Source organism: Sarcophilus harrisii, chromosome 3, assembly GCF_902635505.1.
Source record: "Sarcophilus harrisii chromosome 3, mSarHar1.11, whole genome shotgun sequence".
Lineage (NCBI taxonomy): Eukaryota > Metazoa > Chordata > Mammalia > Dasyuromorphia > Dasyuridae > Sarcophilus > Sarcophilus harrisii.
In genome coordinates, this window is record NC_045428.1 from 416,495,166 (window position 1) to 416,512,655 (window position 17,490).

Here is a 17,490-nt window from a genome sequence, read left to right on the forward strand (position 1 = left end):
GGTAAAATAACATCATTATTACTACAGGACATGTTGGTAACAGTTTTTGTTTTAGATAATTTGTTTTACCTGCTATGAACCTGTACTAGAAATGGTATAAATTTTGATATGCTTTTTTTAAAGTGAAAAAAATTACAGTATTTATGCTTCCCTTTAATATATACAATTTCTTTCATAAGAGACTTTTTACCCTTTATGGTTTTTTATTCCATTAAGAGTAGTCCATTTGAACACAGACCAAATTTAGAATTAAATATTTAGAAAGAGGAACAAAATCAAAATGCAGAATTATTCACAATCACATGTGGCCCACCAAGCAATAAATGTTTTTGTATTTTGTGATGTTACTATTCAAGAGCTGGAAAAAATTTTTGGCATTACAAATGTCTATTCTATTCTGATTATAGATTTGGCAATTTGTAATTAACACACATTAATTTTTAATAAGATTATTTTTCATTTTGTTGAGTAATTTTATTTTTAAAAAGTTGATTATGTATAAACATGTATATACCATTAGAATAATTTGGTATTATTACCTATATTCAGTTATATATTTTTATTATTTATATTATATTTTTTTATTTAAAAGATATGTATTTGTTTAACTTCTTTATTTTCTTTATTAAATTGATAATGTTTAAAATACAATTTAAGTAAATTTAAAATTATCCCTATTCATGAAGATATTTACTGCTTTTTCTTTTCCCCTTTTTAAAAGATCTGTGGATAAATCTGTGATTGTATATGAATCCGTAAGTATTTTTATCATCTAATACTGGTTCATGTGTCTTGATTTTTAAAAATGCTATCCATTCAACTTGATTTATCTAAAAGATAAATAAGATGATAAATTTTTTTCTGCCTTAGTGTGTGTTCTCAAGTGCTTTCCTGCTTCAAACTTTACAAAATCTGTAATTTCACCAATTTGAATATTTCTTTTTTTGGCATAAGCCTTTACCAGGCTTAGTAGACCATATTCATGAGTTGCTGTGAAATTCCTCTGCTCAGCATTTAAGCATTGCAAATTAGTTGCCATAAGTTTAACTAGTGTTAATTAATTACCACAAGAATACCAAAGAGTACAGTAAACACCCTAGTCAGCAAATATCTGGCTTGCTAACCAGAGAGAGGTTGTTGCCAAAGGCAATACCAGGTTAGAATATAGTCATTTGTAAAATTTCATGAAGAAGGATTGTTGATGATTATGAGCAATATAGTCTCATAAAGGGGATAGAAGCAGAAGAGGACAAAACCAGTCTAAAGAAACTCATATCTAATGTAAATATGTAAAATCTTTCAAAGGGCACTCAATTAAGAATTGAAAGAACTATTTTTTAAAAATGAAAAAGATTTGCAAAAGAGATTTGAACAAATTGTTTTCTCCATGGAAGCAGGTGCCACCACAACACTTGGACCTTAATATCACTATCCCTGATTAACTTAGCACAGGGTAGACACAACACTAAAGTGAACAAAGTGGGAGGGGGGAAGGGGGAAGCAGCTCTGTTGAAAGAGGTATACATAGAAGTCACTAAAGGTGATATAGTTGCAAGAGCTATTATCTTAGTGATGAGGAGTTGCCAAGGGAAAAAAATTTAAATCTTAGTACCTAAAAAGAAAACACCAGTGAAAACACCTTTGTGTCTATTCTGTCTTTGCTACATCATTTGAGAATCACCAGTGCATCAATTGATGGCATCTTCAATGAGGGTATTAATAGGGATCAAGAAAACATTTACAAGCTGTAGTTATCAATTGATCACATCTTTTCCATTTCACAGTCAACTGAAAGATGTAGAGAATATAAGATCCTATAGTGCTTAATATTTATTACAGAAAACCTTTTGCTGAAGTAGACCAAATTGCTGCTTTATAACAAGATATCTTTCAACTTCACCTTTTAGACTCCCTTGTTTTCTTCCTGGCTCAACTGCTTCCTTTTGTATTCAGTTACTTGTGCCTTACCCTAAAAATTGTCTTATATTTGTTCTGTGAATATATTTATGACAATAATAGGAATGATTATAATAATAACCTGTATGTACATGTTGCTTCTCCTTTATGAATTGTAAGGTCCTCCAGGGTGTAAACATTTTCACTTTTGTCTTTGCATCCCCACATTTTCACAGTCTCTTAGCACATAGCAGATGCACAAATATATTTTGATTTGCATAAGCTATTTCTAGACTTATACTTAAAGTCTTTTTAGTGGCACAACCCAACAGAGTTTGTATTTCACTGACCTAACCTTTGAGAACCTCTATACCAGGGTAAAACATCAAAACAGAACTTGTCTTTGTTGTTGTTTAATTGTTTCAGTCATGTCCAATTCTTCCTGACTCAATTTGGGGTTGGCAAAGACACTGAAGTGGTTTACTAGTCCTTCTCCTGTTCATTTTATAGATGGGGAACTGAGGTAAACAGCGTTAAGTAACTTGCCCAGGGTCATCCTAATAAAAAAGTAAAAATAAAAATAAAAAATTACCCAGTCTGGGACTGGGTTTGAACTTGGGTCCTTCTGACTCCAGAGGTGGCACTTGGCCTCTTGTCTTTACATGCAATATAATTGTTTAGGGTCATTATTTTAAATATTTTTAATGTAGGATTTTAAAAATTAATAGTCTGAATAGAACACTGGATTATATAATTCAGAAGACCTGGGTAATGAGTTTTGCTTCTTAATAACTGTGTGACCTTGGGAAATCACTTTACCTTTTAGGGACTCAAGATTGTAAAATAAGACATAGATGGTCTGGATCAGGGGTCCTCAAACTTTTTAAATAGGGGGCCAGTTCTCTGTCCCTCAGACTGTTGGAGGGCCGGACTATAGTAAAAACAAAAACTTTGTTTTGTGGGCCTTTAAATAAAGAAACTTCATACCCCTGGGTGAGGGGGATAATCGTCCTCAGCTGCTGCATCTGGCCCGCTGGCCATAGTTTGAGAACCCCTGGTCTAGATTATCCTTAAGATCTTTTCTGGCTATAACTCTATGATAAATATCTCAAAGTACCATAGGAAAACATAGATTTAAGGAGCTGCAATCTAAAGAGTAACTTAAACATTTTAGAGCATTGAGATAGAGGTGATCTAAACCATAGACAGTGATAAAGAGATCATGTACCTTCAAATAATAGAAACCACTTTGTTTCATACAAATGTGAAATTATCTCTATTATTATTCCTTGTGTTTATATGTTTGCTGAATTATAAAGCTAATGCTCAGATATAACCATTCCAAATCTTAATTTTCTTTGAATCATATAATTAACTGAAACTCGTGGATGAGTAATCTAGTATAACTGGACCTTCATTCCCTATTTGCTAATAACAAGAAGCAAGATTAAATTGGAAAGATGGGATTTTAAGTGTGGGGCTTCATTCAGGAAGCCAAAAGGATTTTATATACCTTGAATCAGAAAGCATAACTTCATGAAAATGAAGGTTTAAAAAAATAAATGTCAAGATCATAGTTTTAGAACAGAAAAGTTGCTGAAATATTGTCAAGTCCAGCCTTGTCACTTAAGTTAATGGGATTTAAATTCAGATTTCCTGACAGGAAGTCTAATATTCTATCTACCATATCAGGTTTTCCCTCCATCCATTTCCCCCCATAATCATTAGTTTTTTGTTTTTTTTTTTTAACAATGAGATTGGTTCATTCAGGAAATATTTATTGATTATATGTATGCCACTGTGCATCATAGTGGCTGATACAAAAGGAATAAGATAGAGATTTTGTATTACGAGAAGAAAAGGACTGCAATCAACTTTAAATTATGTTGATCACAGAGAAAATTAATCTTTTAACAGGGCTGTTCTTAGGTGTGTAATTTGTGGTTCAAATAAGAATGGAAAAATACTAAAGTGAGCTTAAATTGTAAGCTTTATGGAGATAGTAATGAATTTGAGAACATTCCAAAAATAGTGGCGAAATCACAATGCAAACTCCCTCACATCCTCCCTTTTACTTTAAAAACCATGCTATGACCTCACATGTTCTCTTTTCCTTTCTTCAAATTTCTCATGGTTAAACTGTTTTCTTTTTGTCCAAGTAAACTGAATACCTTTTCCCTTGTACCTATTTCTTGTCTTTTCATTGATTGCAAACTAGCTCCTTTCTCTGATACCTTCTAAATCTGGTGCTTTCTAGAACTGACTTTCCCCCTCATTTATAGACTGACAATGTTAAGGTCTTCCAAGTTAATTAAAAAAAAAAAAAAAAAACTCCCATTGACCTGGATTTCTCCTTCAAGCAGTTCTATTTTTCTCTTCCTGTCCTTTACTGCTTAACTTCTAAAAAGAATATGTATTGTGCAGCCTGTATCCACTTTTCATTAATGACTTGATTAATACATAGCTGCTTTTAATCTGTCTTCCTTCACTATGACTATATTGAAACTTATATCCAAAACTATTAATGCAGGTATTTAATATCAAGTCTAATGGCTTTTTTTCAGACACCATCATCTTTGTTCTTTCTTCAATATTTAACACTGTTGGTTATGCTCTTGTTGATGACATTCCATTTACCCTTGTTTTTTTTATAATACTGTATTTTCATGGTTTTTGATTTATTTCTCTGGCCACATTTTCTCTTCCTCTTTATTAACTATTTATCCTGTCTCTTCTATGTGGTTGTACCTGCTGGAATTGTCTTTGGCGATTTTCTTAGGTTTATTTCTTCTTTGAGATTCTGGAACTCATTCATTTCTATTTCTTCAATTACAAATCTTAGTTGATTCCCAGAATGACCTCATCTCCTAGTTTCAGTTTAGCAGTTCCAGTTGCTTATCGAATATCTTACCTGGCCAAGATTATCTCAGATTCAGCATGCCAAAAATTCAACTCTTTTCTGAAAAACCTGTCTTTTTTTCCTAAACCCATTTCTTTTGATGTCACCATATTTCCCTTTCTGTGCTCACAACCTTAGAATCAAACTTAACTCTTCCCTATTTCTCATTTTTCACCTATTTAATTGGTAAGTTCTAATGATTCTGTCTCTATTACATCTTTCTATTCCTTTCTCTCTTTTCTATTTTTACTACAAACGTCTTTCAGACAATTATTGCCTATCTCTTAGATCAATGGTGTCAAACCCAAATAGAAATAACAGCCACTAAACCAAATATATTAGTCCCAATAGATATATGTTGACTTAGAAAACCTCATATGAACATCTATTTCATCCTATTTTTTATTAATTTTGTTATATATTTCCCAATTACATTTTAATCTGTTTTGGGCCACATTCAGGACTGTTGTAACCCACATATTTGATATTATCTGAGACTATAGTAATGATAGTAACTTAAATTTACATAACATTTTAAGGTTTACAAAATGTTCTTACAGTAATCCAGTGGGAAGGAAATTGTATATTATTATCCGCACTTTACAGATGAGGAAACTGAGGCTCAGAGAAGTTGGAATTTGTCTAATACAAGTACTAGTCAGAGATCAGTGATCCAACTAGTTGTTCTCTTGCCATCTTTTCACTTATGTGTTTCAGGTCCTTGGTGATTAGTTTTATTACCTTTTTTCTTAGTCTGAAAGTCATTCTCCTTGGTATAAAAAACTAGAATCAAAATAGGAAGTTAATAGTGCCATTTTTCATCATTGTCTCATCCATTAGAAGTATTGATTCTGTCCTTTAATATTCCTCTTAGCTCTGGCCCAGCATATACCACCACCACCACCACCATCTTTGTTCTTAACTTTCATTACCAGCCTTTTCTAATTATGGAATTTGTCATTCTTATGTGACCACTTGTTGAATACATTTTCAGTTGTCTTTCCTTGTTTTATATTTTCCTAAATATTTTGTGGTATAGTAGAAAGAGTGCTATACTTGGGATCAGGAGAGAAATGAGTTTAAATCTGGTCTATATTATCACATTAGCTTATAGCCTTAAACTCATGTTGACATTGCTGTGAATGTCACTTCAAATGAAGGTGCAAATCACTAAAATTAAGGAGATAAGGAGCCATAAAATAAAAGTTTCAGATTAGTCATGATAGTCAATAAACAGAAATGATAAAGATGATGAAGATAATGATGAGATTAGGTAACATTTATATAGGGTTTACTATGTACCAGGCACTGTTTTAGGTGCTTTGCAATTATTATCTCATTTAATCCATACAACTGCCCAAAGTATTAGGTGATATTATTATCCTCATTTTACAAATGAAGAAACTGAAGCAAACAGAGATTAAGTGACTTTCCCAGGGTGTCACAGCTATTAAGTACCAGGGGCCAAATTTTAATTTAGGGGTTCCTGACTCCACTTCCATTGCTCTATCCACTTTGCCAGCTAGATGCCTTAGAAATGTTGGTTCTGAAAGAATATACAGACAGTTGACAAATTTTATTATTGGGGCTTATTATTTCTTTTTTCATTAATTATTACTAATTAATGACAGGCATATAGAACACAGATGCAATATATGTGCAATTAACTTAAATTCAGAAAAAAAATAACCAATTTCTTCTTGCTTATACAAACAAAAGACTTTCTCCTCCCCTCCTTCCCCATTTTTCAGAATACTGGGAGTATACTTCACACTTTGACTCAACATACCAGGTATGACCTTGTTATCACTTTTTATAAATATTAATCAAGAAAATTTTTTATTTAGAAAATATAGAATATTAAATTTCCTAGTTTTTATTCTTTCCTAGGTATGTTACAACCTGTGCCTTTGCACCCAATATTCTTTTACTTGCTACTGGGTCAATGGACAAAACAGTGAACATCTGGCAATTTGAGCTGAAATCACATTGTCAAGGTTCGTAGAGATATTATCTGTAACCTAGCTCACCCTTTTCATCATTTAATTTGGGAAAACAGTAAATCTTGTGACAAGTTGTTCAAATTGCTTTCCTTAACATAAAGCATGAAATACAGATTTATTATAATTTTTTAAATCCTTTCAGAGAGGTATGGGCTAATAACTAAAGTATATTAAAACTGTAGGACTGAGCCTCTAGTGTCTGTATGTGTGTTTGTTTAAGTATATTCTCACAGTCTCTATTTCTGAAATTTTTATAAACTTCTCCTTTTAAGAACAAACAATTTACTGAGAATATAGAAATAATCTATTTTTTTAACTTCATTTTGGCTACTTTAGGCAGCAGGAGTTAACTTACTGGCTCCTTTTTTTGTCAGATATGCAGATCACCCCACTGATGCAAAACAACAGGGCAAATAGAACACATTTGTTCAGTCTTAAAATAGAAGAGAAAAAGCATGTGTCAAATGAAATAAAAGATACAAGGGGAAATAATTTCATTTTGAATCTTCTGAAAGGATATAAAAGAATGGAATGAAAAATTAAGGAAATCCAAATAATTTTGTAAGACAAATTTTAAAATTTTAAGGATTTTAAATGATATGTATTTTATTTGCTTTTTTCTTCTTGATTTCTCAAGCAGTTAGGCCAGGAAATGAACCAAAGCAATTTATTGAAGATTGGTCAGAGGAAGAAGTTTCATTGTGGCTTTGTGCACAAGGTTTAAAAGACCTTGTTAGTATTTTCAAGATGAATAACATTGATGGAAAAGAACTGTTGAGTCTTACGAAAGAAAGTCTGACTGATGACTTAAAAATTGGTAAGATTAATAAAAGAGATAGTTTTACATAAGGAAAGATTACATATAAGTACTTTCTGGAAAGTTGTATTCAATTCAGATTTTCTCTAGATGTGCTAACATATATATTTGTGTATTTATACAAAAAATTGTTTGTTGTTTACATATTAAAATTTGTAATAACACAATTAACTAACTAAAAATGAGAAAAAATAATTAAAAGTAATTATGGTACAACGCCTGAGCAGTGTAGTTGGCATGTCAATGGAAAAAAAACAATTTAATGAGTCTATATATGAAAAGCAAAAATAGATTTACTATAGTAAGGACTCTCTTTCCTCTCTAGTCAGGATTAGCTAGCTAGGCCAAACTGGAAAAATTCTCGTTACTTGGGGACTTTTAGCCTTGACTACATTATGTCGCATCATATAAGTATCTGCCATCTGCACTACATATGTTTTGAATTGTTTTTCCACTAATGGATGCTAATGATCAATAGCACACATCTGTAAGGTAATTGGCTTTTGTGATCTTGGAAGAATAGTCTATTGAAGCAAGAAAAATCAAAACTGTGAGATTTACCTAATGTTCATATCTCTTTTTTTACTCAAGCACAGTTCAATTACCTACTGTATGTATAATATAGAGTCGAACTTTGATTAATCAGAATTTCTAGTCAAGCGGGAACTCTGGTTAAACAGATGAAACCTAATGAAAATCTTTGTAGAGTGTACTAGTATAATTTTTTGCTTTTTTTTTTTGCTTCATTATTAATTTAGAAAATTATGAATATAATTGTGTTTGATGATTAAAACTCTTACAACTCATTATTTTTATAATGTGAATGTGTGGAATAGGTAGTAATCTCATTCTGTTGTCCTAAGGTAAAAGTTGAGACAGATTTTGACTCCTGTTTATAATGGAATAAGTCCCCTTTACTATATAGTTTTTTAAGCAAATAACTGTTCTTTGGGATGATGTAGAAAGGGACTAAAGCTTTAGGTTAGAGTTGAGTTGTATTTTTTCTGAAGTCACTTCTAACTTTAGGATTTCTTATTTTATAATATCAGTGGTAATTCATACTAACACCAGGACATACCCTAGAACTTGTTTTTTGGGCTCTGATATCTTATTTGCTTCTATCTCCTAAAATAGAGTGTTGAGAATTCTGATTATGTGGGTCCTGATTATAAGAATTTTACTGTACTGTTGTAAGCTATTAATGTTACTATGTCAAATAAAATTAATTATCAAGAAAAAGTAGCCATTTCCAATTTATGAAAGATAGTTACAAATTTAACAGTAAATATCTAATAAAAAGCTTGACATGCCTATTTTTTAACAAATAAAAATAAATACTAATGAGAATAAAGTGATTTTTTTTTTTTTTAAGATCCAAGGGGTCATCAGTATGGTTAAAAAAAAAAAAAAAAGAATCTCTGATCTGACACCAAAAAATACAATGCATTCAGTTTTGCCATTAGCTATAAGCCAAAGAAATTGAACAAAATTTGATTAATACCTTGAATTTTTATATTTGTGCCTTTGAAGAAAATTGCAGTAGGTGATACTTTGAAAGTGTTTCAGTAAATATATAACTGTTTACTTGCTTTCAAAGCTCAGGAAGTTAGCATGCTCACAAATTTAAAACAGTAAATTACTAATTAAATAGAATAAAGATTTTATTTTCCTACAATATTTTGGAAATCTTGAAAAGTTCATAAGTGTCTAAACTTTAATCTTCCACAGGTACTATTTTAAACTACAGTGAAATTCTATTAGTGCTTGAGTTTTCAAAAAACTAAATAAGACACTGCTGGAAAATGTACTAATGGGATCTAAGATTGTGTCTAAGCATTGAAAAAATGTGCTTCACAGCAAAATGTGATAATGAGGAATATGCTAATGAGATTTCACTTTATAATCCTTAGATGCAGAACTATTTTACATTTTCCTTTTGTAGCAGAACAGATAAAACAGCCTCTACATCAATGAGACTATATTTGAATTCCATTTAATACTCTTGATATGAAGAAAGCTTATTAATTGTGCACCAAAGTAGAATGCACTGGACTGTTAAAAAACCAGACTAGCATATCTGTTGTGCTTGACACTTAAAATAGAGTATTTTTAAATGAGTTGAACAACCCAGATGTTATATTTTTTACTTGAAAGAGAATTTTGTAGGTTCTATATTAAGGAGCTGCTGCTAACTCATACACCTGTTGGAAAAGGTGCTGGGGTGGTGCTTTTCTTGCTAGAGGAAAGGTTTTGCTTCAGAGTTAATGGCTAGGTGCTGCCCAGTACCGAGGCTCCTGTTAAATTAGATGTGGGACAGTTCCTCATTACTTCTACATTTTGGCATGTAATAGATGCAAAGATTACATATGCATTCAATGTGTTTTAAATAATTATACAGACACTTCTCATATTTATGGAGGCTTACATATCTAGAAGAGACATAAAATTGATTTCCCATTGAAATATAGAACCATATCCTGAATAAATTTTCTTATTTTCATTTTCTATTACCACATTTAAGGCAAAGTATTGTGTTCATCAGAACAATCGAACTCTGGAGAGGTTCTTTGGGGAACTTTTAGGGAATGTTTGAAGAGACTTTGGGAAGACACTTAAGGCCTCTTCATACCTTTTTCAAGAAATGTATACAAACATAGATTTATATGACAAATAAGCATAGATGATGATAAAGATCAGTGTTACTGTTCTTCCTGACATTTGAGAGACAGTGTCCCTTTTCAGAATTGACTGTTTAACATGTTTGGGTGCTGCTTGCTATAAACATAAAATTGCAGTAGATTACAGACTTATCTATTCTCTCCTTTCTTTAGGATTTTGTACAGGGTGCCCCTAAGGTTTAGAATTCACATTCTCATTGTATTTGCTTCTTAGAGTTTCCTTCAAATATTGCTTCAAAGATCACTTTTTTTACATGAAGCCCTTCCTCATCCTTCTGCCCCAGCTTCCTGTACCTTCCCTGCCATAATTATCTTGTATTTATTTTAATATTTTTATAAAAAGCATGGATATCATATTGATGGAATATATGTTCCATGGGAACAGAGATTGTTGCTTTGTTTCCCTAGCCCCAATGCAATGTGGCATACATTAATACTTGATGGATTGATTCTTCATGCACAAATAATCTGCTCACTTATCTTTGTTCCTGGAAAAATCAGGGTTTGATAGCAATCTTTCTGTGTCCTTTGCTTTTACTTCTCTGAGCTTATGGAGAAAAAAACATTTTGGGGGAGGATATTTTTTTCCTCACTCAACCTCATCATAACATAATTTAGAATGTTGCTGTCAGAGAAGAGTCCCCTTGTTTTAATTGTTTGTTCTTTTACCTTGTCTTGAAAGTAGATAGAGCTTTCTGTTTTATTTAACAGGCAATATTGTTTGGTATCTTATCTGAAGATAATGATTTGATTAATTGAGTATTACCAAAAAAAGTTTGCTTTTATTGTTTTCAGTATTAAGTCTTGTGTGTATTTTAAAAATAATAAAGGGTGCTTTAAAATAGCACCCTTAAAAAACTATCATTATTTAGTATGGTAGAGAAACCCTGATTCTGTCTTCACAGAGGATCTGAGAGAAAATCCAATCTGTGATACCTACTGCCTTTGTTTCCTTGGGCAAGATAAATAGCTTACTGAAAGCCTCAGTTTTGTCATCTTTAAAGTGGTATAGTTGAACATAGCTTCTAAGTTCCCTTCCAGTTCTACATCTGGGCCAAAGCTTTGGAAAAAATTTCAATCTTTTTGTCTCTGATCTAGGAAAATGTCTTCTCATTGATGGCTGATGCACAAAAACAGATGGGATGTATGTACTATAAAACACTGGCTGTGAAAGCATGTGCCTGTTATATTTTTTTCCTTAAAAGACTAATTGTTGAATCAGTAAAAGTTGAATTAAAAATTGAATTGCAAATAACATAGTTCATTATTTTGATCATCTGGAGCAACTAAACTATATATATCTCCCCACACCAAGAAATTTAAAAATTAAAAATCAGAATATTATACCATTGACTTCCACAGCAACCTAGATGGGAACTTATTTATATAAATTCTCAAAAATGAATAAGAACTTGGAAATAAACAGAATGAAAAGCTGGTCTCTGAGAATAGTCTTCAGAACATGTGGTTCTTGAGAAATATTTGTTGTCATTACCAAATGTTTCTAAAAATTGACCTTAATTCATATGGATGACTTTTAAAGTAGTGGGACTATTAAAAATAATTGTAAAATAAAATATTTGTGTAAATAAAATGCTCATTTCACATTGATTTTAAGTGAATACCATATTTTACAATTTGATTAAATTCTGAATTATATTTTAAAAGTAATTTTTGCATGTAATAGCTTTCTAAAATGATAGAGGTAAATCTTGCTTTCTATTAATTCTTATATTTAATTCTCAAGATTAATCAAGAACTAAGAACAAGGTTTACTATATAGATAATCCTCACTTCACAAAACATTTTACTTAAAAACAGCCCACATAATAACATTGATACTCATGCTTGGGGTTATACCACCACATTCCCAGGTGCTAGACAGGGTGATGAGGCAGGGATAGTAGGTTGGACTCCTAGTAGGACAGAGGTTCTTATCTGGGACAATGAGCAAATTTATTTATTTTTAACATCTGATAAGTGTATTTTAATATAATTGGTTTTCTGTAATCCTGTGTGTTTTATCTTTGCATTTGGAGACATTATTTTGAATCGCTCTTAGACTTCATCAGACTGCCGCAGAAGGGTCCATCATACCAAAAAAAAAGGTTATGAATTTGGTCTGGTGTCAACTTAAAGCTCCTCTTCTGACAATGGAAACAAGAGAGATTACACCAACTGCTTCTTATCTCAGTCTCTGACTCTTGCATTGCTAACCCCTTCAGCTTTTCTCATTTTCTACCTGGCTTATTAACTATGGCTCTTTCTTCCTTTCTTGTCACCTGCTCAGCTTATCTTCATTCTGAATCCCTTCATTCCATTCCACTGTGGACCTCCATATTGTCTGGCCAAGTTAGAAATTATTAACTGCTAGAACATATATGTCTTAACGCATACTTGCATGATACCTATCAATCATTCAGTCAGCAAGCCTTTATTAAGTGTCTGTTCTGGGCCAGTCACTGTGAGGGTATTGGGAATGCAAAGATAAAAATGGAGCAATCTCTACTCTTCAGAAAGACAACACTGTCCTGGAGGAAACTATGCATGAGTAAATAGAAAAGATATATAAAGTAAATAAATGTAAGATTATTTTGGTGGGGAGAAGTAGAGGTAATAGTTGCACCTAAGGAAATCAAGATAGGCATCCTACCATAAGGGGCATTAGCTGACCTTTGAGGGAAGCTAGGGATTTAAGTGTGATGAGAATGAAACACACTGTGTGGTGGAATTCTATGTGTGAAAAATGACCATTTGTTGCTCACCATTCCTATACCCTAAATATACCCACTGAATATGGGATTCAGCCTGGTCAAATCTAGAAAAATTTCCTCTACTCTGGCAAGGATGAAACTAGATGAAATGCTATAATTGTGGGCTTTGGACAACATGAGGGCAAGAGAAGAGGAACAGTGAATGTACCAGAGACAAAATTTGCTTATTGCTCCTTTTTTGTGTGGGTGTGGATATGGGTAGGCGAGGGCTCTACTTCTGCATTCAGGAATCACAAAAGAACTCACATTTTTTATTCCTCTCTTTTGTAGCATGTCTGCTATAGCTAGGACTCAGAATTCAGATTGAAAATAATCATTACACTACAATATAGATCTGGGCCTTTCCAGCCTGGAAACTTAAGCATTCTGATATCAAATCTATAGGAAAAAAAGGTTTCCTTGTTCTACACAGCTGACTTACAAATGAAGTTTTAAAATATAACTTGTTTCTAAGTTGGCTACTTCCTTAGCTTCCCTAGATTTCTTTGAGACTTGGCTAAAATTCTACTTTTTTCCCTATTACAAGTATTTTTTTGTTGTTTTTATATTAAAATGATTTTTCCCATCTTTCTTCCTGAATCCCACCCCCTCTCCAAATCCCTTGCCTTTGAAATTATCTTCCTTTTGCATTATATATATCCATACATGTACACAGTTATTTTCATGTTGTATTTCTCATTAAAATGTGAATTACATGAGGACAGGAATATGTCTTTGTGTCCCTAACATTATCTAGTTCCTGTGGGTATATAGTAAATGTTTACTAAGTACTTGTTAAAAATTGTGGTGTTTGATTATGTTTCATTTTTATATACAACCTTGAGTTTTAGTTAATCTATTTAAAACTAAAGAAGGAAAGAATAGCTCAGACTTAGATATTTTTATGTGGGATAATTTTCCTTTTGAGACTAATTATAGAGAATCTAAGGAATTTTATGGAATAAAAGCTATAGAAGAAGTAGTTTCAAGTAGTGTCATGCCCCATGAAGAAATCCTTTTTTTTTTTTTTTCCTGCTTTTAATATATTTAAATATACTGAGATTTTTATTTGTATTCTGTTAAGGAAATTTCATAGGCAACATTAACAGTTTTCCAGTATGTTTTTTATTTCTTTTTAGGTTTGATTTAAGTTTAGGGACTAACATTCTTTTTATGGGACTTACTTACTTCTCTCTTTCTTTCCGTTTTCACCCCATTTCTTTCCCCTCCCCTTAAAAAACATTCTACAAACCTGGTTAACTTTTTTTCTTCCTATTTAGCAATAGTAAAACCTACTTTTACAAAAGCCAGTGGCAAAGTCAACAGAATATCATGTTCACACTTTTTTCCTACACTTTGTCTACTAATAAAGTATATATTGTAATGCTATATAGTATTTGGAATTTTCAAAGTGATGCTAACACTTTTAAATCTTGATAACTATATCTGAGAAATGTTTAGTTTTGTGAATAAACAGAATTGAATTATTTTATCTTTTTGTTGTATGTCCTTTAGGGCAACTCAAAATTGTAGAAACTTTTAAAATCTAAAGACTTGTAACAATAAAACAGACATTCACTTTCTCCTTTTAACTTTAAGTAAACAAAAACATAATCTTTGAAAATATATTGAATATTATGTTTAAAAAGAAGAGAGAGATTTAAATGAAAAAGAAAGTATTGTCTGCAGAGTTTTGGTTCTTTTAAGTGAAATCTTCCTACTCAATCACAGATAACTGAATTTAACAGAATTTTGTCTTTCCTCAGAATCTCTTGGCCTACGAAGTAAGGTATTAAGGAAAATTGAAGAGCTGAAAGTAAAGGCAGAATCCCTTTCTTCTGGAATTCCAGATGAATTCCTATGTCCAATAACGAGAGAACTAATGCAAGACCCTGTCATTGCATCAGGTATGTATATATATACTACCAAATTTATCAAAATATGTTAAATGAATAATGTACTCATTGAAGTATGATTAAATATAAAGAATGTTTAAGATTCCTTGTTTAGAGAGGTTACTTTGTTAAAGTACACCGTGATGTTAAATCATTAGGAGGGAAATGTTATACCATTTTCTTTTCAGGGGATGTTTCTTTTAACTTTATTCTGGTATAATTTATTTAACTCATTAGTTCCTTAGGATGATAAATAATTGAGCATTATGTGTCTTGAGGAAGGAAAATGCAAAATTTTATGTCTGCTTTATAATGAATTCATTTAAACATGTGATAATCATGTTAACTTACCAGATGTGAAACATGGAATGCTAAATTAAGAGCTCTTTTATTAAGTTTAAGCAAATTTCTCATAAATTATGCCAGTTGCATGATAGTGGTCTTACTACAAATTTTAATATTTTCTTACTATTTAAAAGAAATTAGGATCAAATTATACCTTTAATTTTTATAAAATGTATTGAGTGTGATTAAAATATTTTAAACATCAGATTTTTAAAATCAGTAATACTGTTTTTTGAACCTGAATTGATTTAATATGACCATTTAGGAGTTTTTCCTGTATTTTTCTTGAATGATTATTGTACCATGGAAACTTGGTCATGCCATCCGTTTTGGCATATCCTCTACATATGGAGACTACCTCTGTGGCAGATATAGAGTGCTTTTTGGGGTCAGGAAAACCTCAGCTGGACATCTTGGAATCTTTTTTTCAGACCTTTGGCCAGTCATTATATTTCTATTTTCTCTTTGATAAAATGACAATGATAATAACTTATAATAATTATATGTATTATAATGTTCTTTATAGAGTTCTGAGGATCAATTGAAGTCACATATTTAAATGTTTTGCAAACTTTAAAATGCTATACAAGTCTGAATAATATTCACAACTGATATTGGAATGAATATTTCTGTTAGGAAAAAAATTGCTTAATTGATACTATGAGCCTGATTCTCATATTATTGTGTTTAAGGCTAGCTAATAACAGCTCACATTTATATAGACTTAAGGTTTGAAAATCTTTTAAGCTTTGCTTAATGATGATCCTGAGACTTACAGAAATAAAATCATTTGGCCAATGCTAACAAGGATAAACAGCCAGGCTTCCTGATGTCAAGACAAACATTTTCTTTTCCAATTTACTTTTCTGCAAAGGAGCTATCTGGGTGTGGATAAACTAAGTGTTATACAGTATAATGGTAAGGGAAATGCCAAGGAAAGGAATACATATTTAGATTGTTGTAGGAGCAAATGAGATAATTTTTAAAATTATTATTTTTTAACAATCAAAATAAGTGCAAGAATAGTTGTCAACATTCAGCTTTGCAAAACCTTTCATTCCAAATTTTACTTCCTCCTTTACTCCTATTCCCCTCTCCAAGACAGCAAGCAATCCAGTTATATTAAACAAATGCAATTCTTCTATGCATATTTCCAGTTATCATGTAGCACAAGAAAATCAGACCAAAAGGGGGAAAAAATGAGAAAGAAAAAAAAAGCAAGCAAACGCCAACAAAAAAGGTGGAAATACAATATAGTGGTCTGCATTCAATCCCCACAGTTCTCTCTCTCTGGATGCAGAGGGCTCTCTCCATCACAACTGTATTGAAATTTCCTTGAATTAACTCATTGTTAAAAAGAGCCAAGTCCATCAAAATTGATCATCATATAATCTTGCTGTTGTCATGTACAATGATCTCTTGGCTCTGCTCCTTTCACTCAGCATCAGTTCATGTAAGTTTCTCCAAGCCTCTCTAAAATCATCCTCCTGATTGTTTCTTATAGAACAATAATATTCCATAACATTTATATACTATAACTTATTCAGCCAGTCTCCACCTGATGAGCATATACTCAGTTTCAGTTCTTTACCATTACAAAAAGGGCTGCCACAAACATTTTTGCACATATGGGTCCTTTCCCCTTTTTCATGATCTTTTTGGGATATAGGCCCAATATAGACATTGATGAGTCAAAGGATATGCACAGTTTGATAGTCCTTTGAAAATAATTCCAAATTGTTCTACAGAATGGTTGGATCAACTCCACCAACAATGTATTAGTGTCCTAGTGAGATAATATTTTTTTTAAAAGTGCTTTAGCACTTTAAAAATAATAGGTACTATTTAACTGATTTTAATTGAACAAGTAACTTATGCCAGCAACAGTATTTTTATGTAAGGGTGACACTGTCTTAGTTAAAAATATGTGCTCTTTCTTATACTATGTTTGGAATTGGGGGAAAGTTTTCAAAATAAGCAAAGCTATTTAAAAAGAGATAGCTGATGGCACAGTGTATATAGGACACTGGGCCAGGAATTAAGACAAATCTTAGTTCAAATTTGACCTCATGTGCTTAAAAGCTGTGAGACTCTGGGCAAGCAACTTAACTTCTGTTTGTCTCAGTTTCCTAAACTGTAAAGTGGGGTTTGATATCTGGTTAAATGAATCTTGTTTTATATTTGATGGTATGATAGCCTTGATT

The 17,490-nt window shown here is 31.8% G+C and overlaps 1 protein-coding gene across 7 annotated transcripts in view; it reads left to right on the top strand.

The window, feature by feature from the left end:
• Nucleotides 1–17,490, top strand: part of WDSUB1 (WD repeat, sterile alpha motif and U-box domain containing 1) — a 73,136-nt gene that overhangs the window by 28,591 nt on the left and 27,055 nt on the right. For 6 of the 7 annotated variants that reach the window (XM_031960632.1, XM_031960634.1, XM_031960633.1 and 3 more), the window contains 5 exons: nt 722–755; nt 6,547–6,587; nt 6,686–6,792; nt 7,436–7,615; nt 14,813–14,953. In XM_031960632.1, coding sequence (XP_031816492.1) covers nt 722–755; nt 6,547–6,587; nt 6,686–6,792; nt 7,436–7,615; nt 14,813–14,953 — 503 coding nt within the window. The remainder of the gene's footprint in view (nt 1–721; nt 756–6,546; nt 6,588–6,685; nt 6,793–7,435; nt 7,616–14,812; nt 14,954–17,490) is intronic. The other variant, XM_031960631.1, reaches the window with a different exon arrangement.